This window comes from Leptosomus discolor, chromosome 8 (assembly GCF_034619465.1).
Source record: "Leptosomus discolor isolate bLepDis1 chromosome 8, bLepDis1.hap2, whole genome shotgun sequence".
Lineage (NCBI taxonomy): Eukaryota > Metazoa > Chordata > Aves > Leptosomiformes > Leptosomidae > Leptosomus > Leptosomus discolor.
This window is the reverse complement of record NC_141398.1, coordinates 27,785,191-27,811,457: the sequence shown is the minus strand read 5'-3', so window position 1 is coordinate 27,811,457 and position 26,267 is coordinate 27,785,191. Positions and strand designations below refer to the sequence as shown.

The following is a 26,267-nucleotide window of genomic DNA, read 5'->3' as shown; positions in this document are numbered from 1 at the left end:
ACTTGAAGCATCAAATCAAAGCGGCCAGAACTTAACGTTTCCGAAGACTTGTGATGTTTGGGTTTTGTTGTTGCTATTTTTTTTTTTAGAGGAAACTTGACAGAGGAACATATTTATAGTCCAAGTAAGTACTTTACAGAGGAAATTTAGTTTGTGTAACTTAACAAAAAAAAAAGCAGTGTTGAGGTTTCTAGCTTAAAGTGCATTGGATTAACGTTCATCCAAGGCTGTTTAGCAAATCGTATTGAATTGCAGTTTTTACGGTGTGTGTTCGTCTGCTCCTTTGTGTCCGTGGTAGTTCAGCACCTAGGGGAAAATGCACCTGATTTTGAATCAGTATAATATTTTTTAAGATGTATTTCAACACCAAGGAGGAAATGGTCCTAAACTAAATTTATAATAAGTAATAAATGTGCACCTGGAAGTAAAGTATTTACAGCATTTTAATCCCTATTTATACCGTGCATCTCAAACCGAGGAGGAAACACTGAGAAGACAAAAGTACCTCCGAGACCCTGAGAACTCCCCCACACCACCATGAATGAAACCGTGCCCGATACAGTAACTGGATTATAATTTTTGGTGTTATTAATTTTATTATTATTGGCTGCTTTACTTTTTTGGGTTCATCCTGCTCCTCTTCTTCCTCTCTCCCTTCCTCTTGCTGCTTCCACTTGGGAATTATGGCTCATCCGGGGAGAAGAGGCTACGATAACCGGGAGATAGTGCTGAAGTACATCCACTATAAACTCTCGCAGAGGGGATACGACTGGGCTGCCGGTGAGGACAGGGCACCCCTGTCTCCAGGTCTCTCTCCTCCTGCTGCTGCTGCTGCGGTTGCTGCTGCTGCTGGGACTTCCTCTGATCACACTGGGCTGGTGTCTCCGCACCCCGAGCCCCCCGGCTCGGCTGCTGCTAGCCACGCACCCCCAGCTGAGGGGCTGCGCCCCGCACCCCAGGTCGTCCACCTCACCCTGCGCCAGGCAGGGGACGAGTTCTCCCGCCGCTACCAGAGGGACTTTGCCCAAATGTCCGGCCAGCTGCACCTGACACCCTTCACGGCCAGGGGCCGCTTCGTGGCGGTGGTGGAGGAGCTCTTCCGAGACGGGGTTAACTGGGGCAGGATCGTGGCCTTCTTCGAGTTCGGCGGCGTCATGTGTGTGGAGAGCGTCAACCGGGAGATGTCTCCCCTCGTAGACAGCATCGCTGCCTGGATGACCGAGTACCTGAACCGGCACCTGCACAACTGGATCCAGGACAACGGAGGCTGGGTACGTCTCTTGATCACTTCTTCCCCCTCCCAGCTCTGGCCCATGGCTGGTGGGGCTCCAGGGTGGACAGTGCCAGGCGGGTTGCGCTTGAGTTGTGGGGAGCAAAAGGTTTGTCTCGAGGGCATCTGCCCTGGTGTGTGCTGAAGCAGTGTAGGCCTTTTGCCAGCTGTGGAGTTTCACCTCGTTGCGGGGTTATGGTGGTGCGGTTTGGGGTGGGGGGTGCACCTACAGCTCGGGAGCAAAAAGGGTGAGCGAGGCACCCTCTTCATCAGCAGTGTCTGCTCTCCTATCCTCCCGTCCACCCTCGCCTGCTGGCAGCAGCAGCCCTGGCCAAGCCAGGGTCCTGTGGCAGGGTGGGAAGGAGCAGCAGAGGTGCCAGGGACAGGCACGTCGTGGCAGGTCCTGGGCGCGGGAGCAGCAAGGACACACGTGCGTGTGTGCGCATAGGCGTCCCTGCCCGTTAGGGGTGATGTGCCAGGTGGGCGCACGACGAACATGGGATCCCGGTGCTGTGGGCAGGCAGGTGGCCATCAGTGCCGGCATCTATGGCTGCGGTGGCAACTGCAGTGGGGTTTTATGGTATAGGATATGTCTAGTGTGAAAGATCTGCCTTTGTCTTGAGATGAAACAAAGGTGCTGGGAGCCATGTCCGTGGGATTGTTCTGGAAAATGAGTATTTGTTGTGATCCAATGGGTGACTGTGTTTCTGGCGTAAAGATCACCTCTGGCCAGGGCTGGCTTCGGCATCACCCAGAAAAGGAAAATTTCCACTCGTGGAAAATGGACCGCTCTTACACTGGTAGTCAATCAAAAGCCTTTCCTTTTTTCTCTCTCTCTTTCCAAAATAAATAACCGCATCAAAATTGGAATGGTATTTCTTTCCCTTTTTCCTGTATTAATTGATATACTGTAACAAATGTGGTCCCAGCTGCTCTCCCGCAAACCAACCCTGTTGTATGTGTAAAGCTTATGATATTAATGTGTTGGAGGAAGAAATGGCAAAAGTTATACTGAAGAAGAAACTTTACGTATGGGCTTAGAGCTGGTGTAAGTCACTTAGAGATGGAGGTCAGCTGGGTAGGACACTGGCAATTTCAGGTCCGGTCCCCCACGAAATACAGAGAGCTGTCTCAATTACCCAGCACACCTTTTAAGAGGCGTGTATAAAGGAATGTAAAATGTGTGTTTCCTAGTTAACATGGTTTGGAAGCCTGATGTTTGTGAAGCATTACCGCATTAAGTTCTCAGCATTAGGTCTCTTGCTAAGTTGGTGTTTAGGCTCAGTAATGTGCCACCTGCAATGACCATCTCTGTTAAAAAACAGAGATGCTGCCTTCCTGCTGCTGAACCCGCCTGACTAAAGGGTGTATGTGTCTGGGGAACCAGAGGACAGCTACGTGCGGCTGTAGCAGGGAGTAAGGCTTTGGGGCCCTTTTCTCAGCGGGAATCCACATTGCGCACCTCCCAGAGGGATGCTGCAGATCCTGGCTACAAGTCACGTTGGAGGCAGGATCGTTCACCTGCTCTCCCCTGCTTCCACCAAGAAGAAAAAAAATTCAAGATTCATGGGGCCAGAAGGGGGAGCAAAAAATGTGTGTGCGTGCATGTGTGTTGATACACATATCTATAATATCTGTACGTATACATATAATATATGTGTATACAAATATGCATACATATACAGACACACATATATATAGATACACACAGAGAAAATTACTTCAGCGCTTAGTGGTTGGGGCCACACTTGGGAGAGGGAGACCTAGCCCCTGAGAGGCCTTTTCATGGATCACTACAGAGGGTTTGTTGTTGGTGGTTTTTTTTTTTCATGAAACACATAACTGGGGGGAAAAAAATCTGCAAACAGTTCGGGCTTTTGGAGACCTTGGCTGGTTAAAAGATGAGCAGCTAAAGGGTTAGGGATTTTGCGATTGCACTTCTGGGCTGGGATGCCTAACTTGTGCGTAAGTCCCTCCTCAGGCTGGAAGCCCATTTGCAGAGCTGGGGCCCTCGGTTTGCTCCAGAGCCAGTGAAGTCATTCTGTTGACTCCAGTGAGCTTTGGATCAAATCCGTAAGCATGCTGGAGATGTATTGTCCTGCGGGTGTATTGTGTAAAGAGAAATATAAATAACGAATAAAACCGAGAATGTGAAAAGACAGGTGTTACCAGGCGTGATTGGCCAGATGAGGCGAGTGCTGGAGCTGTTTCTTGACGGTTAGAAATAAAAGAAACTCGGACTATAAACGCTGACTGCCTTTAAAAGGAAAAGATGCTTATCGGTAGCCATTTAGTTGATTATTGAGGTTTCCTGTAAACAAAAGCTCCAGGGTTTGGATGCATGTGATGCTGTTTACTGCCACGTGTTATTTGTAATGTACACATGGAAGAAGATGTGCAAAATATCACCCCAAGGTGCCATTTGCCTGTCTGTCTGGTAAATGGCTGGTGCCTTTGAGCCGTGGGATTATTAAACACAGGCAAAACCTTCTAGCTCATTAGAAAGAGTGAAAAACTGACATGACATTGCAAACATGAGTTTTGGGATCTTCTCTTCAGACAGAAGAAATCAAGGATGGCATGGGGCAGTGTATTTTTCTTTTTTTCTTTTCCTAGCTTTCAGGATCTGTCAGGGGAAAAGGATGCTTTAATATATGCACTTGGCCTTCAGCCTGGCACTTGTGCCATAGCCCATGTACGAACCTTCTTAAAGCATCATAAATGGCTCTTCCAAAGTAGCTGATCACCTTTTAGGTGGCGAGGCTTTGTAGGACCTCAGCATGGCTGCCTGCAAGACCTCCCTATCCTGCAGGATGCTGCAACAAGCAGGAGTGCTGGCTGTTGTAGCCTTTATGTTGTGGCTCCCCGGTATATTGTGGAGTGATAAGTTCATTAGAGGCTGTGTAGCAGTAGAGAAGTGAGCATCGGAGTTTGTCACGAGCATATGTTACACAGCGAGTAAGCTGGACAGCGCACGCTGCGAGTCTGTTGTATGGGCCTATGTCTTACACTTGGGTCTGAAGTGTGATTGGAATTACTTTCTTATTTATCTGTTTGATTTAAGTCAATTCTGTAAGTTGGCAATGTATTATCAGCACATGAATTCTTTATGTTGCAAGGAAAATGAAGAAGGGAAGCAGCATATTGAAGGTCAGGTTGGAAGACGATATAGCTGGTGGAGTATAAATTTTAGGCACTAGACATTGCTGTTAATGGTGTCCAGGGATTGTTAATATCCTGACAATACACAGTTTGTCACGGGTTTGTTTGAAACTTAGAAGAAGCAACAGATGGGGACTGCCTGCATGGAGGCTGTATTATTAGCTTGTGGTTCTGGCGGCAAATAAATGCAGCTTTCAAAGATTTTCACATAGGCCAGGATACCGCAATATTGTACTTTGGCCTGATAACATCTTAATTGTGTTACAAAAGAAATAAGAGGAGAACCAGCTCATCTCTGCAATTTCATGGTAGGTGGTATGATGTATGCTTTCTGATTGACAACTTAATGGCTTCATTTCATTTTTTAGAGCCTGGTGTTTGAGCTGCAGAAGGACTGGCTTGGCAGCAGGCTGTTGTGCTTGGTGACTTTTGACTTTGATGTGGGGAACATTGAATGTAATGCAGCTGGTGTGGGGGAAATAACCATAATGGTGTTTGTCTTGCCATGATGGGTTCGCCCTTTGGGCACACAACCTAATGTACGTGGGAGCCATGCTCAGCTCTGGGCGCTTCTAGTCCAATGTACATCTTCCTCCCCAAACTGTTCAAGAAAAAGTCAGAGCATGAGAACTATAGAATGAGACACAGGCACCATCATATACATGTAAAAAAGTACATTTTTGATGTAAAAAATGTAAAGAAGCCCAGGTGAGAGAAGCAGTGTTGTGTTGAAAATTCAGCCAAGAAAGCATAATTTTAAATGACAATGTTTACAGGTGGACCAGGAATGCGGTAGTCATGCCATTTTCATAGCAGATGGCATTTTCATCCGATTCTGTTCTTTTATTGCAGTTCTTTATTCTGTTCAAGAGTTAAGGCCAGATATGGGGAAGGATTTAGATGTCTGAAGTGGACCTTGGGTGGAACATAAGTGCTTGCATCCTCTGAGTGCCTGCCTGGCCAGAAAGGTGACAGAGATCCCCGGCTTCCCGCCATTCCTCACCCAAGCCATCCAGGAGCTACTTCTGCCTTGAGGGAGGGGAGCTGCTTGGTGTGCTGTGGGGGACACCATTCCCAAGACCCTCTGTGTCCTGGAGCCAGCAGGTATCCTCTGGCCCAGCCATTGTCACTCACACGCCATCCTCACACACAAATGTAGCTGGGGAGAAGCCCCCGTGTTTTCTCGTGGCTCCTTGGTTAAATCCCTCTCCTGAGGTAATGGGAGTTTTGCCTACGAGACCTTTGCCAGGCCAGGGTGGGGTTTACACCCACATTTCCAACATCTCAGGAGGCTTCACCTGCCAGGTGGCTGCTGGTTTTGCTGAGATGTCCTTCCCTTTGGCAACAGGGCTCCTCCTTCTGCAGGGGTGAGATTTCATTTGTCAGAGGAGGAAGAACCAGGGTGTCTAATTCCCACTGTCTGATGTGTTTTCTCAGGTGGCTGTCTGCAGCCAAATGCGTAAACGCTTCTTGGACCAGTGACTAGACCCGCTGTTTCCCTTCCACTGGCTTGACTGCCCTAATCACTGAGCTTCCTCTTTTCTTTTCTTTTTTTTTTTTCTTTTTTTTTTTTTTTACCTAGTAAATCATTAATTTTCTTTGCTTGGTAGCACGCCTTTGAAAAGAAGCATGGAGAGTTGCCGTGCCCTGCAAGGGACCATAGCCCCCACGTGACGGTGAGGGATGGCAGATGCGTCTGCCTCCAGGACAGCTAGAGGTTGTGAATATCAGTGTGACTCAGGGGCCTTCCCATGCTCGTGTGTGGGCTGCTGACTGAGATCTCATCCCCTTTGGGCTCTGGAGCTGCTCTCCCAGCAGCTCGGCCAGGCACCTGCCTGCACAGCACGCTGCTTCTCTTGCAAGTCCCGAGCAAAAGGCTCTTGCTCGTCTGGCATGGGATGGTGCCTTGCTTGGAGCTGGATGCCCCGTGCTGGAGCAGAGCCTGCTTTGAGTTTTTTGCTAGCAACATGGGGCCTTGTAACTCAATCCCCAGTGGGACTAACCCCAAGTCACTGTTTGACTGGTAAAAGGAAACTATCTGAAATCCACTCAGTTAAATAAATGAATTGGCAGTTTCAAGTGTTACACCTTCTAGGTCCTTTGCCAGTTTTTGTGGCTTTGTGGGTTTATAATCGAATTCTCAAAATATTATCAAAATATTTTTCCTTTTGCTGCTGTTGAAGAGCGAGAAATTAATTCTGTGAGGGATCTGTGCCGAATCAAGCAGAGGAGCTAGGGCAGAAAGAGAAAATGGTTGTGGTTCTCTAGTCTCTTTCATTTATAATAGCTTTCTCTGTAACTTGCAACAATGTTAGGTTGCGTATTTTCTCAGAAGCCTGGTCTTTTTTTGTTGTTGTTCCTTTTTTTTTAAAAAAAAAAAAATTGACTGTGACCTTTAAAATTTCAGAACCAGGGGTCTCGGTTATGGAGATGATGTCATTTGCCTTGATCTTGCAAAGAACCATAAAGTTCAAACAGCAATCCTATTAAAAAGTTTTACTTTACTTTCAATATTGAGAAAGAAGTTAGTTCTGTGCCTGTATTAACACAGGCCTCTCTCGAGCTGCTGCGTTAGCTCTCCTGGGCAGTAAGTAGCTTAGTTTTTCGAGTATATAGCTTGAAATTCGGATTCGGTAATCCATGAAGAAAAGCCAGTTGATTTTTTCTGCCGAGGCACGAGCGTTTCCAATGGCAAAGCATGCCTTTAGCAGGAGAATCACAGGACTCATGCAATGACGTGTGAAATTGCATGTGGAGCAGAAGCATTTTCTCAGCGGCCAGATACCAGGGCCTGGGCTTCCTAAGGCAGCATGGGAACTTTGTGCTGCATCGCCGGCAAACATTAAGTCCTTGTGCCCTTGACGAGAGGGTCATCTTTCAGTGGGTTGGACCTGGGATGGAGGAGGGAGGTGGACATAGGAAATGGGATTGGCGCTCAGGTGTTGCCGAAACGTCTGCTGTGGTTTTGGTCTCGTGTGATGGTTCGTGCCTGGCACACAGGTGAGCCAGCCTCGTGCTCCGCCATTGCCACTGAGGGATGCCAAGCCCAGGGCTCAGAGCAGGACTGGCTCTCCATACACTGCTCTGCTCGCTAATGCGAGCTGCCAGCAATCTTGCTGTGTCCTTGTCTCCCCTCTCGCTCCGCAGCTGCCTCGTCGGGCTAGCCCGCAGCATTTTAGCCACTGCAGGCCTTCCCTGGGGCTGCTGGTGGGGCAGCCGGGCACTCGCTCCTGGCCTGGGGTCTGGGTCGGCAGCCTTGGCAGTCGAGCAGCCGTAGCTAAAAACCAGCACAATAGGTCTGGTTAAATTAATAACCCTTCCTGCTGCAAAGTGATTTTTAAATTTTTTCTCTGTTGCATTTCCATCCCTTTTGGTGAGTGGGGTTAGGGTGAAGGGTGTGGCTGGGCAGGGGTGAGCATGCAGCCATGCGCCCATGGTGTGCCAGCCAGGCATGCTGCCTGCCCCCATCACACACACGCTCGTATTTGGTGAGTGTCTGGTTCTTCACCTGTTTTGTCTTTCCACTTCGTGGTGGGCTTGGTGGTGCCTGGCTTTCTGCAGGCCTTTCTGACCATCCCAGTCCGTCACCGCTGCTGGTGCTGGGCATTGAGCGGCAGACACAGTCCTGTGTGCTGCCACACGGCCATCGGCCACTGTGCACGCCAGGTCCAGCCCTTCCCACCTCCTTCCCTGGCCTGTTTTATTGTCCTTCACGCCCTTGGAGTGTGAAGCCTAGCCCTGTTTCATTTGTTGGATTTTTAAAAATAATTTATTTATTAGCACCTCATGGCTGCTTTCCTGCAGATTTAGTAGTAATAGTAACAATACTTGTTACTCGGTGGCAGCAAAATACCAATTATTTCTGAGAGCAGTACCGGCCTGTTTTATTTTCCATTGCATATATCGTAATAGGATGGATGAAGGTGTGTGGTGCCATAAATCTTCTCTTCCCCAGCAGGATAACATTCAGGCCTTCTTGGCAAACGCGAATGCCGATGACAGATTTGAGGGATTTTTATTTTTCTCTGGCTTTCAGTCTCATTAACAATCTGATGGCTTTTTTTTTTCTTTTCTTTTTTTTTTTTCTCCTGAAACTATGAAACCAGGTAACTTTCTTAAATGCATCTAGAAGTCTGGAATTTATTTTCTGTTATTTTATCCTAATGTGAGTTTGCTGTCATAATTATTGTATATCAATAGACTTTGCTAAATTCCCCTCACTAGAAAGTTCCTTTCAGGTTTCTGGATTTTACAGTTAATGAGTAAGAAAACAAATCTGATTTTAGAAAGTGTTGCCATTGACTTCAATAGGAACAGGAAAAGGCACTTAATTGGACAATTGTAGTTATGTTTACTTTGTATATGCGGCAAGAAAAATAAGATCAAATGAAAAGGCCACAGGTTTTCAACTAATAGAGAAAAACAGCCTTGTCTGCAATGCATGATTAACCTTTGGGAGCTGTTTTCATGGGAGAACTCTGAGTGGAAGCACTAAGTTGTAATTAAGAAAGGTTTAGGTTTTTATAAGGGTAAGGAAAACATCTATACTATGTTTGAGTAAAATTGCTTGGAAGGGCAGTCATATACCTTGGGGTAAATTTAACATCAGTTGCTGAAATGAGATCACCAGGTGCTGAGGGTAGACCTTTCTTCGGGGAATACTATTTAAAAATTAGGTATTATGTTGCTTCTCGCCCAGAGTACCTGGTGCTGGTTGATAACTGGGGATACTGGGATGGAGGCACTGCTGGTCTCATCCATCCAGGGAAAACTTCTTACTTCTGCATGTGTTTTGTAAAGGTAACTGTAAATGTGCTTGTTGTGTTGCTAAGAGCACCCACATCACTGAATTTACTCCTGCGCTGACTGAGGATCTGTTACGAATTGCCACATTTAGAGTTGGTTAAAAGTAGTCAGCATCCTTCAGTGCATACATCATTTTATTGCTGTTTTATTTTATTGAAGCATAAAAAGGGTGATTCCATTTTGTTGGTTGAAAAGGCAACTTAGTGGGTTTCAGAGTGCTTCAGTAAGTAATTTATGTACAGGGGCCAGGTACGATCAAACAGAAAAGGCCCCATTTTTCCCACATAGTGATGGAAAGAGACTGTTGCACAGTTGTTTGAGAAAGCAACTGAGAGCCAAAACTTAACTTCCTCTTCTTGGCTTTAGTACTAAGTACACGATAGGATATGGGGCAAATCAGTAGTATCTCTCTTTTTCAGTTAACCCAGCTATGAAATTGGTGTTCTTGCTGGCTATACAGCATACCAGGTCTGGGAAAGGTATTGTTGCCCACCATGCTATGATGAGTTGGGCTGATCTTTTTTAATGAAAATATGGAAGTGATACAAGGTACAATATTGAACAAAATGTCCATCATGGTAATTTGAGGTTTAGAATAAAATTCAATTCTGTAGTGTTACATTTTGTTGTTGCTGGGGCTTGCTAGCCTGGGAAAGAGCAAAGTGAGTCAGATTGTGAAACTACCTGGGGTGAGATTTGAGTGGAGAGGAGGTAGAAGAAAGAAAAACTTAAATGGAAATTAGGCTTAAACTGTTTTAGCTCCACTGTTCAGATGTGTTTAGCAATGCTTGTGATGGAAACAGATTAAACAGATCGGTTTCAGGTGTTGATTTCTAGTTTTTATTTAGGAAAAGGGTGAGCAGTGTGAGAAATGGCAACTGACAATGTTATTGTTTTCCTATATATATCAGCACAGTTCATCAGTGTTTCAAGAAGGAAATTGTCCTTCCTTTTCCATTCCCACCATGTGTAAAAACTGTCTGTGGCACTTCAGGGGAAGGAGCAATAAGCTCTTGTAAGAAGTATCTTCATGAACATGTATTCCTTTGCTTCCATTCACAAGCTTCATTAAATGTTGACATACAGGCAGAAAAAGTGATTTTAACTCTAAAACATCGAGGAAAAAAAAAAGTGAGTAGTAATCAAGCCTTTGGGCTTGACCATGAGGTTGAAGTTAGTTTTAACTGTCTTGCTGAACTGAGGCTTAGGAGACAAAATTCCTGTTGTGTGCTCTGGAGAGACTTGAGTGAGTCACTGGAAAGTCAGGATAGGACCTTGGACGGGAGGCCAGTGAAATGCCTCCCTCTGCGGTACCAAACAGTCCTGTAGCGTGTCTTTGTGGTGGAATAGCTATTGCCAGAAACAACTCCTTTCTGAAGAATATTCATGGCATGTTCAGACCATGTATTATAAAATGTAGTAGAGGACCCTATTTCTAATCTTTTTTCTAGGGAAAAAAACGTTAAAAAATTCAAAGAGAAATTCAAATACAGTAGTAAGTGAGTTGGCATTTCCATTAGCAGAATAAGATGGTCAGTGTTGCAGATCAGTAAAATCTGTTGAACTTCACAAGAATGTACGCTCAGCTCAAGTAAAAAATGACATTAAAAAAACTTAAGTAAAAGCTCCCTTGTTCATAACAGAAGGAAATTCTACATCGTGCTCCAAGTGTCTGCAAATTTTAGTTCAAGTTAGACATCTCCAAAGCCCCTCTCCTGAAGTAATCTGGCAAATCACAGTAAGTCATGCTGTCTAAATATCTAATCCCCAGTCTGCTGCTGGATGAGAAAGGTCCTGAACAGGAGGTCTAACATCAGTGTTATTTTCAGGTTCCAGCTTGACCTGTTCCTTTCTCTGCTGCCCAGATCTGCAATAAATAGCAGCACTGCCATGAAGCCTGAGTGAGGGAAAGGCTTTCCTCCTCCTGGGGTTGGAGTGTGATGGCAGGGCGCTCTGGCAAGGGAGGAAATAAAACCAATCACTTGAAATGTCAGGTGGCAATCAAGGCTGCAGGTAAATGAGCTGGCCTGGAGTTTGTTCAGGCTTCTGCAGTAGCTCGCAGCTACTGCAAAAAAATCCTGCAGTAGAAAATTCATGTATTTGGCTCTGGACTGAATGTGTGAAATCCTTGCCCAGTTGGAATCAATAGCTATTTTTTTTCCAGTATGGATGCTGAAACTGGCAGTAGCCAGCCTCATATAGCAGTGAGCATGTGGGCAGACCCAAAAAGGGATCTATGAAGTGTTGTACAAAGCCTTGGTTGTAGTGGATGGTTGGGCACATCTGTGCAGTGGTGGAAAAACTGGAGTGAGGCTACCTTGGGTTTTGCCTGGAGAGTGCTCCTCAGCTTCCCCAGGCGCCCTCGCTGCAAGGGGAACCTGGCCTGGGATGCTACAAATATCCCTCTGACAGTGCTTGCATGGGCCAGCGGCTTTCTAGAAGTTGGTCCTGTTCAGCTTCGGCCAGTAAAGCTGTGCCTTAGCCCCAGGGGCAAGCTGATGAGCCTCCTGGTGCTTTAGGACCATGAGAAGGGGAGCTGCCCCTTCTGCTTTCCAGCCTGGGTGGCACAAGTAGGGGGGAAACCTGTCAAGGGATCTCTTTGTACCTTTTTTCGTATCTGTTGAGGGTGATTGTTTCACAAGGGAATAGTGTGTTTATTTTGCAAGCAATTGCATTTTTTTTGCCTTTTTAAAAAATTATTTTATCTTATTTTCCATGACCCAGTGAGAAGGATGCTTGGGGCATGGTAGCTCATCCTGCAGGCTGGGACTTGTGTGGCAGTTTAATGGGCTGAAGGAAGGGGCAGCACTGGCATGCTGTTAGGCTGTGTCAATGGGCTTAGGGTTTATTTTAGAAAACTTGCTCTTTTTTTCCCTTTCTGCTCCCTTCTTTCCTCCCCGCAGATGCAAATACATCATTCTCACAAACAAAACTGTTTAATTTTAATAACTGGCCTAGAGCTAAAACTGACAGTGGGAGAGGAGCTGTTTGGTTTGCAGTTACTGACAGCTAGAATAAACTACCTGTTCCCTTGGATGGGATGGACAGCCAGCTTGTTTAGTTTTGAGGACACTTTGATCCCTAAAGAATCTCCTCTCAACAAAAAAAAATAAGACTGGAACTGTGGCAGCTTGGTGTTACTGACTGTTCTTTATGTATAAGGCTCCAAGTAGGATGGAGAAATGCTGTGTGCAGATGTCCCTTGCCTCAGCAGTTCAGACCCTTCTGTTGAGAGCAAGTCCTTATCATGTCACCATGAAAGGTCACTGTCACGAGTGCCTTGGGAAAGACTTAGAGTCCCGCTAAAATTAGTTTCCTGTGATCAAGGTCCCTGCCAGGCTGGTTTGACAAGAGCTCTTTGGTATATCTAAATGGCCTAGGTTCTCAAAACCCTGCCTTGAAGCAACAAAGGCTGGATGATTATGTTAGATACTAAATAATTTTGCAATGACTAGTTTTACCTCTAGCTCCGTAAAAGTCAGCCTTCTTATTTTGCCGTTTCTCAGAAGAAAATGGCAGCACTCCCATTTCCTTTTCTCCTCCCTCAGGGCCTGCTACTCTTTTTATTTTTTTCCTCCCAGGGCCATTAGACAACATGCAAATTATTGTTAATAGGGCCAGAACAATACTGCATTCCCAGTGGGATCATTAGGGTCAAAGCCATCGTGTGCCAGCCCATGGTGTGATACTAATTTTGGCCTTGTCTGCCACAGGGTTTGGAGGTCAGGAGAAACGGGGCTGTAAGCACAGACCTGAGCAGGACCTGTCCCTGCAGCCCCTCTGCCCCACAGCGGGCTCTGGCTGGGCTCTGCCCAGGGACTTTCCTGACCCCCCCAGCAAGGCTGGTGTGCTACAAGGCACTGGCTCCTTGCTCTGCCTCTCCTGCAGCCTCATCAGAGGTCCTTCAGAGGAGACAAGTCCTCCCCTGGACAGAGACCTTGCAGACTGCTTTCCTCCCTCCCTTCCCCTGTGGCTTCAGAAAGGCATCTTTGTGCTTGAGGAGTAAGAAAGCTCCTCTCGTTTTACCTGAGCTCCCACTTGAAATACGGGGATGCCTGGTAGCAAAAGGGTAGCCATGGGACTGGGCTTGCCAAAGGGCAGCTGGCTTTGGTGCAGAGCCTCCAGAGGACAGGGACAGCTTGGTGGAGCTGTGGAGAGGATGCTCTACCCCCACATCTCCCTCCTCTGCCCCAGTCCCTTCCTCCTGGAAACCCTGAGAGTCCTCCTGCGGAGTGGCATGCTGGCAATGAATGTTTTAACATTAGCTCTGTAAACTACATGGACTGTCTGAAACAGCTCGGGGGGAAAGATAGGGCAGCTGCCTTCAGACCTTGCCTTGGGCTACTTTCTGTCTCTGCCTTTGCTTTAAAGTCATGGGACTTTGTCAGTGGGGTTGTTGGGGAGGGGGATTAGGGCATTTGCAAGGCTCCTTTTGTAACACAGGTGGCTGTATCTATATTTAAAAGTGAATATAGGAGAGGAAAGAGAAATATACCTCCGACATCACTGACAGAAGTAAAAGTGGAGTACATAGGATGTCTCTGTCAGGACTGGTGTTGCGAGTTCCCAATTTCTTCTACAAGACTTGCTGAGGGGCCCGTTACCTCTGCCTCAGGGCAGGGGCTGAAATCCCTGCCTTGGATGCACTTTTGGAAATGCTGAGTCCCTGACATCGTATCTTCACCCTAGGTTTTGGTGGATTGACAGAATGGAAAAAGGAATACTTTGGATTTTATACTTTTTTCTTTTTTATAAAGTAGTGGTTTGGCTCTTTTTCTTTTTTTTCACCCCCCTTCTTTTTGACCTTGCCAGGGATTCTGCTAGCTCCCCGATGCTGTGAACCCAGAGATGCTTATCTTTAAGAGGCAGCAGTAGCCTCGCTGAAGTCTCTGACTTCCAGGGAAGCAGGATGAGAGGGCTGAAGCAGAAAGTGAAACTCTCCAAAACCAAAAATGCAACAGAGCAGCCTTCTTTCATTTTCCTAACTGAACATAGTGCAAAAAGTAAACAGTTGGCACAAATGACTAATGCAGGTTTGCCAGGGGGCTGATCAAAACCATGCTGAATTCAGTAGTATGTTTTGCACGATGTTGAATGGGGTTTTGCATCAGACGCGTTGCAAAGGAGGCAAGAATATTTTTTGAAAGAAAAATGTCATTTAAAAAAATGTGGAAAATTCTCCTGTTCTACCTCCTACATGTTTCTATTGTCAAACAGTCACCGATCTTATTTTAGACTTGACCTTCATGTTCTTTCCACAGCATGCAGGCTGAATGACATGTTATTCAAGTTCTCAGACAATATTATGATATATCTGCTTTTATATTTAGCCATAACTTTTATTCTCCTTATAAACAAACCCACCTAATGCAACCACCACCTATCCAGGGAAAGTATTTCCATTCCCCTTGGTTTAATTTGGACAAATTTGGCATGAAAACATTCAATAGTTCCATAATAACCTTTGCAACAGGATGCCTGCTGTGCTGACATGCAGGTCTAGAGCAACTTGTACCATGTGCCAGGAAATTGCATTCTTAAGAAAAATCTAGACATAAATTCTGAACAATCAACACTTAAATTTTGAAAAGTCTGGCAGCAAGCTGTTATCTGCCTCATGGGTTTTCATTTTAATAGCTTTTTACTTTCTGAGCTCTGCCTTTCTGTCTTTTATGCAGGCTGTACGCCTCTGGCCTGAGTAAGCTGAGCTCTGTGAAGTGGAGAGAGGGGACAATTAGTTGTTTCTCTCTTGTTGTTCTTATGTGCCTGTGTGCTCTAGCACTGCACCTTATCATGGCGGGGGAGGGGGGTGTGTGTATATGTGTGGGATTAGAAGAACGCAGACTTTAGCTGGAAATTACACAAACGGGCATTTAGCTCTCAGTAGGTATTCACGCAACAGGAGCTTGCAGTGCAGTTCAGCCTTGCCTCCCAGCCTGGAGAGCTGGAAAGGGGATGGGAAGAGATGAAGTACCACCAGACCCAACTGTCCTAGATCAGCCAGGGGTGTCCTTCACCCTGGGACAAGCCAGTTTGCTGAAATATGAGGGGATCGAAGAGCAGACTGACTCCAGGGTGAGAAAAGTTTTCCCCACCTTGAGGTCTCTGAGTGCTTTGGTCTTGTTGCTCATCTCACTGGAAGTGGAGCAAGAAAACAGCATTGTGTGGATGCCTATCTTCCAGAGCTGCTTCTGGCTTGGCTGGAAGGCTCCACGACTCTCAAACATTCCTGAAACCTGTATTGCTCCTACTTAAGGGAGCAACAGCATGGCTGGAAGACCTTTCTGCGACTCTTTGCCAAGACCCCGTAGATGTGAGTCAAATCTTACATCAGCAAAACCAGGGTGGTTGTAGATGGACGCAACTGCATCAGTGAGCATTGCCACTAGGAGATGACAAGAAAAACTGACAAAACATATGCGACTCCTTAGGAAAGAAAAAACCCACTGGTTTTTGTGATGAGTTCAGTAAAGCAACTGGCCAATTTAATCAGCAAAACATTAAATGGGATTCTAGGAGGAGGCTGGGACAGGGAGGGGATCTTCCATGGATATGGACTTGAAGCAAAATGAAGGGCTGTGAAACCGTGTGAACTGAACCCCATCATGGAAAGCTTGCTAAAACTTGAGCCAGGAAAAATTATAGAGCTCTATAAATAGCTAAATTGAAAATTGAATGCATTTATGTGTGTGTGTGTGTGTATGCATACATCTATCTATGAGGTCATGTGTGTAAAAGAAATACAGTAGTAATTCATGTGGTGGGGTTTTTTAAGTAGTGGAAAATGTTTTAATGATTTTTTTTTTTTTTTTTTTTTTTGCTAGAGACAGTACATTATGTTCTGTCCTTGGGGCCAAAAACACAAAGTGCCTATTTTCATGAGGAATCCTACAGAAGGAGGAAGGGAAAGTATTATGCAGTGTAGCAAGGGTATAGTAGCCATTCCACAGTGATTACACATCCAAGCAAAGCCTGCAGTAGAAAACTCAAAAATGTATTAGAAGCAGAAAACAAGATGTGTGAAGTGTTTCCTATTCCCTCCCCGCACTTAATGACAACCAAGCAACAGAGAGGCGGTTATGGAGTTTAAATTTAACCCCTTGTATTTGAGAATAAGACTGTATTTCAATAGCAGGCACCAAGCATGTTATGTACACACTAGATTGAGGGCTTCCTCTGCTTATTAATTTGGCTCCCTCAAAACTCTCAGTCATTTTCAGTCCATAAAAATAGTCCCGATACAAACCAGAAATTACTGGAAGCACTGAATAATGCAGTAGACTCTCAGGAATTAAGGTAGCTGAAATGAATCCCAGCCTGAATGGCTCCTTAATTAAAGTACAAAATTGGTTTTAGTTTTATACCAATAATTTGTCATTCAATGTCTGATCTCCCCCATTACCTTTTAATACCTTTCATTCATCCTGCAGTGGTCAAATGATGAATGAAATCAGTCTTCTGAAAAAAAAAAACCAAACAAACAAAACAAAGGCTCTTTTTCATATGGAATCCAAATGAATTAAAGAATTTGTGCAGTTGTTCAATTTGATTTAAGAGCAAGATGCAGTCTGGAGTGTAATGCCCTCATACCACGAGGGAATAAAATTTTTATTTGAGTCTCCCTTGCCGGCTTGTTTAATCGTTTATGATAACATCAGTAGCTTGGTAAGTGATGTAATGGGAGTTAAGTCAGGATGACCAACATAAACATCTGTCAGTGCATGTGAACATTTGATGTATGACCCCAGGGCCCAGTGCAGCAGTCAGTATCTTGGCAAACAGTCCTTGGATGTCAGCGTCACTCGAGGTTGCAGGATCGCACGCTGGAGAGGAGTCATGCCGTCTACTCTGTGCTGTTAGTCAGTAATTGGGTACGTGGCTTGTTGATATCGGGCATATCACTTGGCAGTGTGTCCCCTCTGGTTACCGACTGCAGGTAGAACTCACCCCAGTGCTGAGGGTTGGGGCAAGGCATCAGCATCGCGGTGCTTCTCCCAGTGCCTCAGCTGGCATTAGGCAATGAGCAGACTTGCACTGGTCCTCCAAATGCGGGAGAGTTTTAGAGATAACTGCTATCATTCTGAGTAGCCATGTAGACTGAGATTCACAGTCTGATTTGTACCCAAAAAATCAGCCTTAATGTTTTGTGACTGTAATATCAGAGGAATTGTTTGCTAGGCTTGGATTATACTGGTGTTATTTTCATTCAAAAGTATCTTGTCATCATGTTCTTGGATGGATTTTTAATTTTCTGAAGGCAAGCTGGCTAGTATGTTCATGTTCCTCTTTTTTTTCTTTTTTTTTTTTTTTAAATGAGAGTCATATGGGAAGCTAATAGTATCTAATATGGACAAATGTGTAAGTTATTCAGTGTGCATGCCCTCCACCGAAATGGACAGAAAGGATCAGAAAAAAATGTGTTGCAGTGGAAGCACAGAGCTGAGGGAACTCTGCCTGCTACATTTTGGATTAACTTGATCTTGGAAGGCAAAGTCTTTGGTGCAAGGGTTACACAGGTGAGAAATGCCTTAATGAGGGATAGAGGGGGGCGGATAGCTCTGGCTTCTCTGTCACCAGCAGGAGCTTCAGCATATGCAGTGGCTGGACACGAAAGCTGTGGCTGGTCCCGTGAGTCCACCCAACCCCAGAGCAGCTTTGCTTTGATGCATGGAGATATGGGAAAACCATTCCCATTTATGCTGCATTCTTGCTGTTATAAATGTCGTTGCTTTCACAGAAAAATAAGCGTATTTAGCTGGTTTACTCCTTTTTAATCACTTCAAGGTACTGCGCGCTTATAATTTACTTCAAAGGAAGTCTTTTATTGGTCTTGAATAAGTACATGAAGTTGCAAAATGTAGGCATCTCATTGCCATGGCTTTTCAAAAGAGAACTGGCAGCATCCATTGGTTTTTATTATGAATGTAATCAAGAGTCTGTTTGCAACAAGGAGGCATAAGTTATACCAGTTATTAGGATTTTTTGGAGATGAAATGCAAGCCATTCAAGAATGCAATTTAGCTCCATTACTTCAAAATAAATATAAAAGGAAGGTAAAATATTTTATCTCTTTAAAGAGGCACTACCAACTTTTTAAAAAATCATAATTAGCTGGTTATGTTAAAATTAAAAGTGCCAGAACAGCACGTGGTTATTCTAAATGAGAAGGAAGACTGAAGAAAGAAACCATCCCTCCTCGCCTGCAGATGTGCACACGTGCACCACACATGCCCAATTTAATTTTTACAAAGTATGCTGTCAAGTGAATACTGTCGTGTTCCCTGTTTAATCAGTTTCCTCTTTTATTTGTGCACTGTTGTATATAAAAGGAAATCTGCTTGTAAAGTCAGGCTTTTTAATAATTAATTCAAAAATCATTAGAGTTCAAGGGGAAAGTTGTTCCTTTAAATGACTGAGCCAAACAGGAAAAACACATGGGTATCGGAGGGTGAAATTCACTTCTGCCTATATTATGTATTGTATATTTAAATTCTGTGTTCAGACCTAAAAATTAGGCTGAAAGTGGAATGTCAGTAGTTATTTGTCTGCTCTGTGTGAGTCTCCTTTACCCTCTGTTTGGGTAAATTCTGTTTGTTCTGAATCTTCAAAGGTGCTTTCTTATGCAGTAAGATAAGAAAGACAATTAGAAAGACAATTTTTTTTTTTTTGTCTTTACATGTACTCCTGTCTTCCCAAAACAAGCGGGAAAATCCCAGTTGAAATTTTTTTTTGCCAGCAGTATTTTTCATCTTCTCTTCAGGCTGTGCTCTACTAAGTAGCCCAGCAGCATCCCTGAAAAATGGTCATTATTTCCAGCTGGGTGCTGGGCTGGCATGGGGAGGACAAGGTGCAGCAGGGCATTTGCTCCAGGAGAGCGGAGGTGCCTATCAGCTCCCATGCAATTGCCATTTAAACAAATGAAGTGGTGCTGACCAATTTGGCAGGGTGACATTTGGAGGCTGGCGGAGGGATGGTGCGAGCGAGTGGGTGGGTGGGCAGGGCGTGGGACTGGCTGGGCTTCAGCCCCTTGGGTGATTGCGCCTGCGCCCTGGGAAAGTGCTTGCAGTGGGTTTTTAATATCATGTTTTCCCTCTTTCTCTTGTGCAACAAAACAACTACCAAGGGCCTGGATTCAACAATGTGTTTAGACTCAAAATGTCCCTTTGAAACCCCTGTCAACGCTTTCCCAACATTCAGCTAAAGCAGTGAAACAACAGGGCATGAGGACACTGCACCAGAGATGAGAGCCTGTGCATTGTACTGACTCTAGTCTCCAGAACTGTCCACATGGCCACAGAAAGTGTCTTTCTGTTAATGAGAACATTTTCTTCAACTGCTTTGCTTTCCAGAAGCAGCCTACCCAGCTGTGACCTGCCTTTCCAGTATTTGCTTGAGGCTGGTTTTGCGAGTGCTGCTTAGAGCTTGCATGGTGAGACACAAACACCTTTCCATTTTGGGAAGGCTCAGCTGGGGTGGTCTGCGCTTCCCCCATGCAAAGCTAGTACGTTTGCGTGTGCTTAGCATGCGTACCATCCTTGGGGATGCTGCTGTGCCCTGCGCTTTGTCTCTTGTCCTCCTGAAGGCACTCTTGAATGACTGGAGCATTGTCGTCCAAGTCACTTGAGTGTGATGATGCTACTTGGATGTGACTGCAGCCTAAAAGATGGTAGAGGTGTGAAGAGGAAGAAAGATAGCACTTGTCAGATAACCCTCTGGTCAGCAGATCCAAGGGTATTTATAGGTCAATATTGCAAGTATGGTCAGGGGTGCCTTGGTCATAGGAACACATAGTCTCATTTCTTGAGCTGGAACAGCCTTAATCTAGGCCCCTGGCATCGTATGAGCTGGTCAAGTCTAAGCTGTAGGTGTCTCAGCATGGGAAGGAGTTTGGTAAGTCCGAGAAGTGTCGTTGGGGTGTAGGAAAAGCTGTTTTTATTGACAGAGGGACCCTGGACCTGGTGGGGTCCATGATTTTCTTGGAGGAATGGGCAAGTGACAGCTGGCCGTGGTCTGCAGGCAAATACATAGTTTGATGCTAGGTATGGTACCAGCAGATGGTGCTGAAGAATGGATAGCACAGTTCTCATGTTTTGCGAGGACCCATTAAGTCTTCTTGTTTGGGGGCATTTTACTAGTTCCTTTCGTGCTAGTCTTTGCGTGGAGGTGGTAGCATCAGCTGGGCGCAACCTGGGCCGTGAGGTCTGAGCCAAACATGTTACTGAGTATATCGCAACTTCAGTTTCTCCTGCTAAATAGAAGATGTTTCATGTTCCAAAATTGTACGTGTTGCTAGTATAACATTCCATCTACTAAGCATGCTCTGAAACTGCTTACTCACTGGCAGTAAACAGAATTATTTTAGTGGCTTATCATAACACCCAACAGCTGCTCATTTTCAGCAAAAGGCCAATGTTTATTGGCCTCCTGCTATTGCCTCTGTGCTCTTCTGTCCTCTACTGCTTTTGTCTCAGAAGGTCTGCAGTCCTTGCAGGCGTGATTCCAGTCCCAGCAGACTCTCACTTGACCTTGGTACACTTTGAGTCAGATCCGAAGCTGTCTTTTTTCACCTCAGGTTGTGTTCTACTTGCTATAGGTCAGAAGTGCTGGAGTTCATAACCGAGTAGGTCATTGCTATAGTGTTTCCCATTTAAGATAGGAAACCATCAGTATGAGAAGAAAAAAAAAAAAAAGAATTTGAGATTGTTTCATGAAAAATAGGTTCTATATTTTACAAGTTCAGTTATGAGTGATTTTCCATTTTTAGCCTTATATACTTTTAATGTCGAGTCTAAATGAGGCTACAGGAAAAGGATGGTCTATCTTCAAAGAAACAATTAGGCTGATTGCACTCTTCAGATTCGTGGAAAACAGCTGTGGGTGTAGCGGTAGCTCTCAAGCTTTCTTCCATGCTAGCGTACAAGATGCGGGTGCAGGCTGGATAATTCTGCTGTGTGGGAGTTTGGAGGAGAGGGTTGGTAAAACTGGTTGGTGAAATTACCAACAGTCCTCTAGAGGTGTGTTGGTAGTTTTAGAGGTGCACAAGGCAGGGGAAGTGGACAGGAGGAGAGGCATTCCACATCCTCACCATGCCTCACTGAATCTTCATGAACAGAGACCACATTGCAGACATGTATGAAGATGTTCTTTTTCACTGCTACCTGCCCATTAAGAAAGGTTTCTTTAAGTACGTAGTTATTGTTCCTTTGATTGAAATGGAGCCCTACTCTTATTAGTGCAACTTACGGGAGTCATGTCTTGTGCATTTATTACACATTCACAAACCTTTGTGGGATGTTTTGAAGACAAGTGGGTATGTGGCTAACCACTGAATTAAGAAAGATCTTTGGAGAGGCAAGAGTAGGAAAAGAATGTATTATCTTAAAATGTATGAATTGTACTAAACTGTTTGGTATGTCTTCTTGCTACTCCTTGTGCAATGTAGTTTTAGAATTGAACTTAGAAAACATGACACTAATTTTCATGTACTTATTTGTGTATTGACTTTCATACATGAAGACTGAACTTATATGCAAAATAAATTGCTTCTTTTCCATGTGGGAATACCATTTTGTGTGTGAAAAGGCATGTTCATGATGGATCGTGTGTATGCAGAGTGAGAAGCCGTGAAAATCAACAGTGATTTGGTTGTATACAAGCCAGAAGGTGGTCCCATGAGGAGAGCTCCACGGAAATCCTTTGGGAAACCCATGGTGGTTCTGCCAGCAGAGAATCCACTCTTTAAGGTTTTGTAGTGACCATTCTGATTTCCTAACAGCTTTTCATGCGGCTTATCCAGGACAGTTAGTTAACCTCTGCTGTTCATACTTGGTACCCAACAGACTGCATGTCAGTGGCTAACATATCTCACTAGTTGGCTAGCTCGACATTTTTGGTGATAGAGTTCCCAGGATTTCTCTACTCACCTGTTACTCAGGATCAAGTATGGAGGAGCAGCTCTTCCTGAACAAGCCCAAGAGCCAGTAGCCTTTTTTTGGAAAGAGGCCATGTTGCTCCTGAGCAGTCTTTAGTGTATTGCAGCATTGGTTTTGGCTGAAGAGGAACAAAGCACTCTTATTGCAGAGCAAGACTGGCAGCTCAAGGAGGAATTCAGAAATAGCTGCTCTTCAGTAATCTCACATAAAGCCGAGCTCTGTTCTTTCAGTGGGCTCTGTGGATGTGCTGCAGGGCTTGGTTTGGGGCTTCTGAAGACCTGTCTTCACAGTTTATGTTACTTAGTGGTTGTCTGAACAGTGACTTCAGAAACATTTAGCTTGGCAGGCAAGGTGAACAAGCTTTGTTTAAATAACCAAACAGGTACAGGAGGCTATTTGATGTTTGGAATTGTCAACAAGTAGTGTTGAATATGTATCTTCAGCAAAATCTTTTTAAGTTTCCTACTGCTTCAAAGTACAGATTCAGAGATCAGCGTTGGTTTGAGAATACTAAATGTACAGAGGTACCAGTGAGGTGCTGCAGTTTGGTTTGGGCAGACAGCTATTTGCTGGCTTGCCAATGGTAACAGAAGCAATAGCTGGGCCTTGCAAAAATGTGTTTCTCTTCTCCTGAGAAGCTCCAGCCCTTTCAGCAAATACAAAAAAAATTAGGAAAGATCGTAATTGTTTTGGTGTTATGGATTTCACCGGCAACTGGAAGAGGAATGCAGTTCTTAATTTAAAACCTCTCCAGTCTCCCTTCCAGCGCAGGACAGTTGGTGTTTCTGTAAAAGACTGTCTTCATGTGTGTGTCCAGACAGGTCCTGTAGCCCATCTTCTGTTTTAAAACTGAAAAATACAAGAAGTAATTTTGAGTAGTATTTGTTCTGCCTGATTTTCATTATACCTTCCTTCTGACCAGGCTGTGGTGCTTTTGCAGATGCCAAGGACTGCTGGAGCTATCGGAGAGCAGCTTCTGAGCTTTCTCAGATCTGCTTGCTCTGGTCCTGCACCACAGCAATGGCCAGACCCTGCAGGCTGCATTTGTGCCCGAAAAGCTGAGAGTATTTATGTGACACTTTTTTTTTTTTTTTTTTTTTTTCCCCAGCAAATGCTGGTATTTCAGTACAGAACTTTGCATTGCTCTTTGTCTCTTTGGGTTTGCAAGTTACTGAGACGTAGGAAGCCTTCTTGTTTATTGTTCCCTCTCTCTCACTTTCATATGACTTTTTATTGAAGGCCTGAGCACATCTTAGGCAGAGCGTTAGATTCAACGTTCTTTTAAAATTAAATGTACTGGGGTGACCTAATCTGATATTAGCTGGTTGACCACAGGAATGGGAACCATGATACTCTGTAATCTAGTTTAACGTTAATTTACTCTTTGACCTTAGGCAAACAGCTTAGTTGCTGCAAAATGGGGATGATAATTCCTTTGAAATGTTGACAGAAAATTGAATAAATAAGCAAGTTTTACTCTCTGTGGGTCAGGCAGTCTTATTTTCAAAGGGACTTCAGAGCTTCCATTCTTTCAAATGACTTTGGAGTCAAGGGATGTAGCACAGGCTTCTGGATCACCGAGGATTTACTGTGTTTTCCAATAGTGACCCCCATACCTCATCTTTCTGTTATGTGTGGGTTGGTTTTTTTTCAGGATGGAGTGAGGGATTCATGTGTTGCCTCCAATAGCCATGCCATTCGCCATCTTACACCTTGTGGTGCGTAAACACTAGATAGATGGACATCTTACCTCCCTTTCAGGCAGAAATGTGACACTCAATTCCATGATGTTTTTAGTTTTGAAATTGTGTGCCTTCATACTAAATAATGATGTTAATGAACTCAGCTCCATGGGGTTAAGTGCCGCAGTGGCTTCATTTGCTGCCAGTGAGTTTGCCTCTCTGGCTTTGCCTGGAATTTCCCATGAAGCCCAAAGTGGTCCACTTGCTGTTCAACATCCTACTGACAAAACACCTCATGACAGCAGAGCAACCTTCCCAGTTTTTCATTTCTCAGTTGTGTTTTTTAAACTTTGAAGTGCCATTTATTTTGACACCTGGTATTTTTCAGGCCATGCTTTTATTTGGTGGGAATACTGTTAACGTGTATTAAAGGCAGAAAAGCCTGAGGAAATGGTTAGAAGTTATTCCCAGAATGTAAATAATTTCCTAAATTTTGAGCTCTACAAGTCTGATGTGTTTTAAATGGCCTTCCAGAGCGCAAAATGAAACTTAGTGTGGCTTTTAACCAACAGTTTACAGAGGTGCTAGTTATTCCACTTGGCTATATTTAGGAGTCCAGGAAACAACAATGACAAAAAAAAATAGTGAAACATTCTTGCAAAAAAAAATTAAAGGAGCAGTTTCAGCTATAAAACTGATGTCTACAGCAAAAACCCACAGCTGCTAAATGTTACCAAATCATAATAATTGTGACAGAGTTACATCCCGATCTTTCTTTAAGACATCTTCACCCATGTGAAGGCCTCTTGATTTAAACAGGGCTCTGCAGCAGCAGGGGGGTTTATGTTAGAGGATCCTGGTAAAACTGGACTGCTAATGTAAATCAAGGCGTATTTTTGCATTCCAAAGGGTGAAAAAGTCAGATGAGGGGAGTGAGATGCAAGACGTGTGAAGAAACCTTTACACAGAGACTCTATGCTGGTGAAGTCTCAGCTGGGTGCTGTGCCCCACTTCAAACAAAAAAGCAGTCAACCAGTCTGAGAGGGAGTCCAGAGGACTCCTGCGGAGCATTGCCCACAAGGAAAATCAGAGCAAATGCTGCTTGTTTGGTCTGTGAAAGAGAGCAGAAGGCTAAGGGATGGCAGGATAAGTCTTCAAAAGAGTGAGACGCAGTCACAGAGCTGAAAGGGGGTAGGACAAGAGGAGCAAAAGTGTCAAAAATTACATAGCCATAGTTGAGGGACTAGTTTAACGAGTTACTTAGTAAAGACAAGACAGTAAAATTAATATGGGTAAGTGGACATAATTTGTCCCTCTGCAGCAAATAAAGTAGGTAAAGTAACTTAAGCTGATATTTTGCACTCTGCTCTATGAAGTGATGTAACTTTTACCAACCTTGAAAATACTGATCGTGAATGAGTCAGTGTTTCTCAAGGGCTTTGGTCAGCTGTTCCCGTTTACTGGTCTGGAATCTCACTTTTGTCATCCAGTCTCCTTGAGCTTCCCCTCATGTGTTTAAAACCAAAGTTACCGTCATTATACTGAGATACTGTCATAGTACTGAGGTTGGAAATTCACTGTGATATATACTACTCAAATATACAAGGAAGGCAGAGTTACCTGCTTTTGCAAGTCTGTGGTTGAATTGTTTTCCTGCTACAGTACGGTTCATTAGGGCTGTGATTTCTCATCACAGCACTTTTATAAGTCTAGCATAAATGCAGTTTTATCATCAAAAGGGTGTTTTTTGCTGCAAGAAAGCGCTAGAGAGTGTATTGATGCAAGCTTCCTTCCTTTATCCCCACCCTCCCCCAGGATAAACGGCTTTTGCACTGCCTGAGCTTGTCCGTGCGATTAGGCTGCCGCAGTTACACTGGTCAGCTATTCCTAGTGCTGACCTGGCCTCAGCCTGGGCTGCTGTAAACACAAGATGCATCGCAGATTAGAGGGCACCCACTTGAATATGAGCATCAGCGGCCCTGGGCCAGGCACAGACGCTGTATTGTTAGGAAGGGGAGGGAGCTTGTCTCGCAAGGCTAGTCTCAACATCCTCCAGCTGTGCCAAAGGGAGAGCCTGGGAACGACTGTGTTAAAGGGTGGGTTGACATTTAGCTCTTGTGTTTCTCCTCTAAGAGTTTTGCCGCTACGTAACGGTGATTGCTCAATGGGCAGAACACCCCCTTTGCCCTCCTCTCAGGCAGGTAGAAAGTAGTTTTATAACCAAGCACCCTCTTTTGCACGTCTTCCCTCCCGCCCCTAGCCCCTTGCCATGAGCAGGTCAATGGCAGTGGTCAGAGGCATCTCTAATGAGGTCCCTAGCTACTCGCTGGGCTGATTTGGTTGTAGTTTTTAATAATACGAGGTTATTTTGTTAGTGGCTTTACTTTCCAAGTCTTTCCCCCCTTCCAGCACCCC

General features: G+C 44.7%; 1 protein-coding gene across 2 annotated transcripts in view; it reads left to right on the top strand.

The window, feature by feature from the left end:
• Positions 1 to 683: 683 nt before the first annotated feature.
• BCL2 (BCL2 apoptosis regulator) overlaps positions 684 to 26,267 on the top strand; it is an 88,605-nt gene continuing 63,021 nt past the window's right edge. For both annotated transcript variants that reach the window (XM_009953520.2, XM_086469366.1), the window contains exon 1: positions 684 to 1,271. In XM_009953520.2, the coding sequence (XP_009951822.2) occupies positions 684 to 1,271 (588 nt within the window). The remainder of the gene's footprint in view (positions 1,272 to 26,267) is intronic.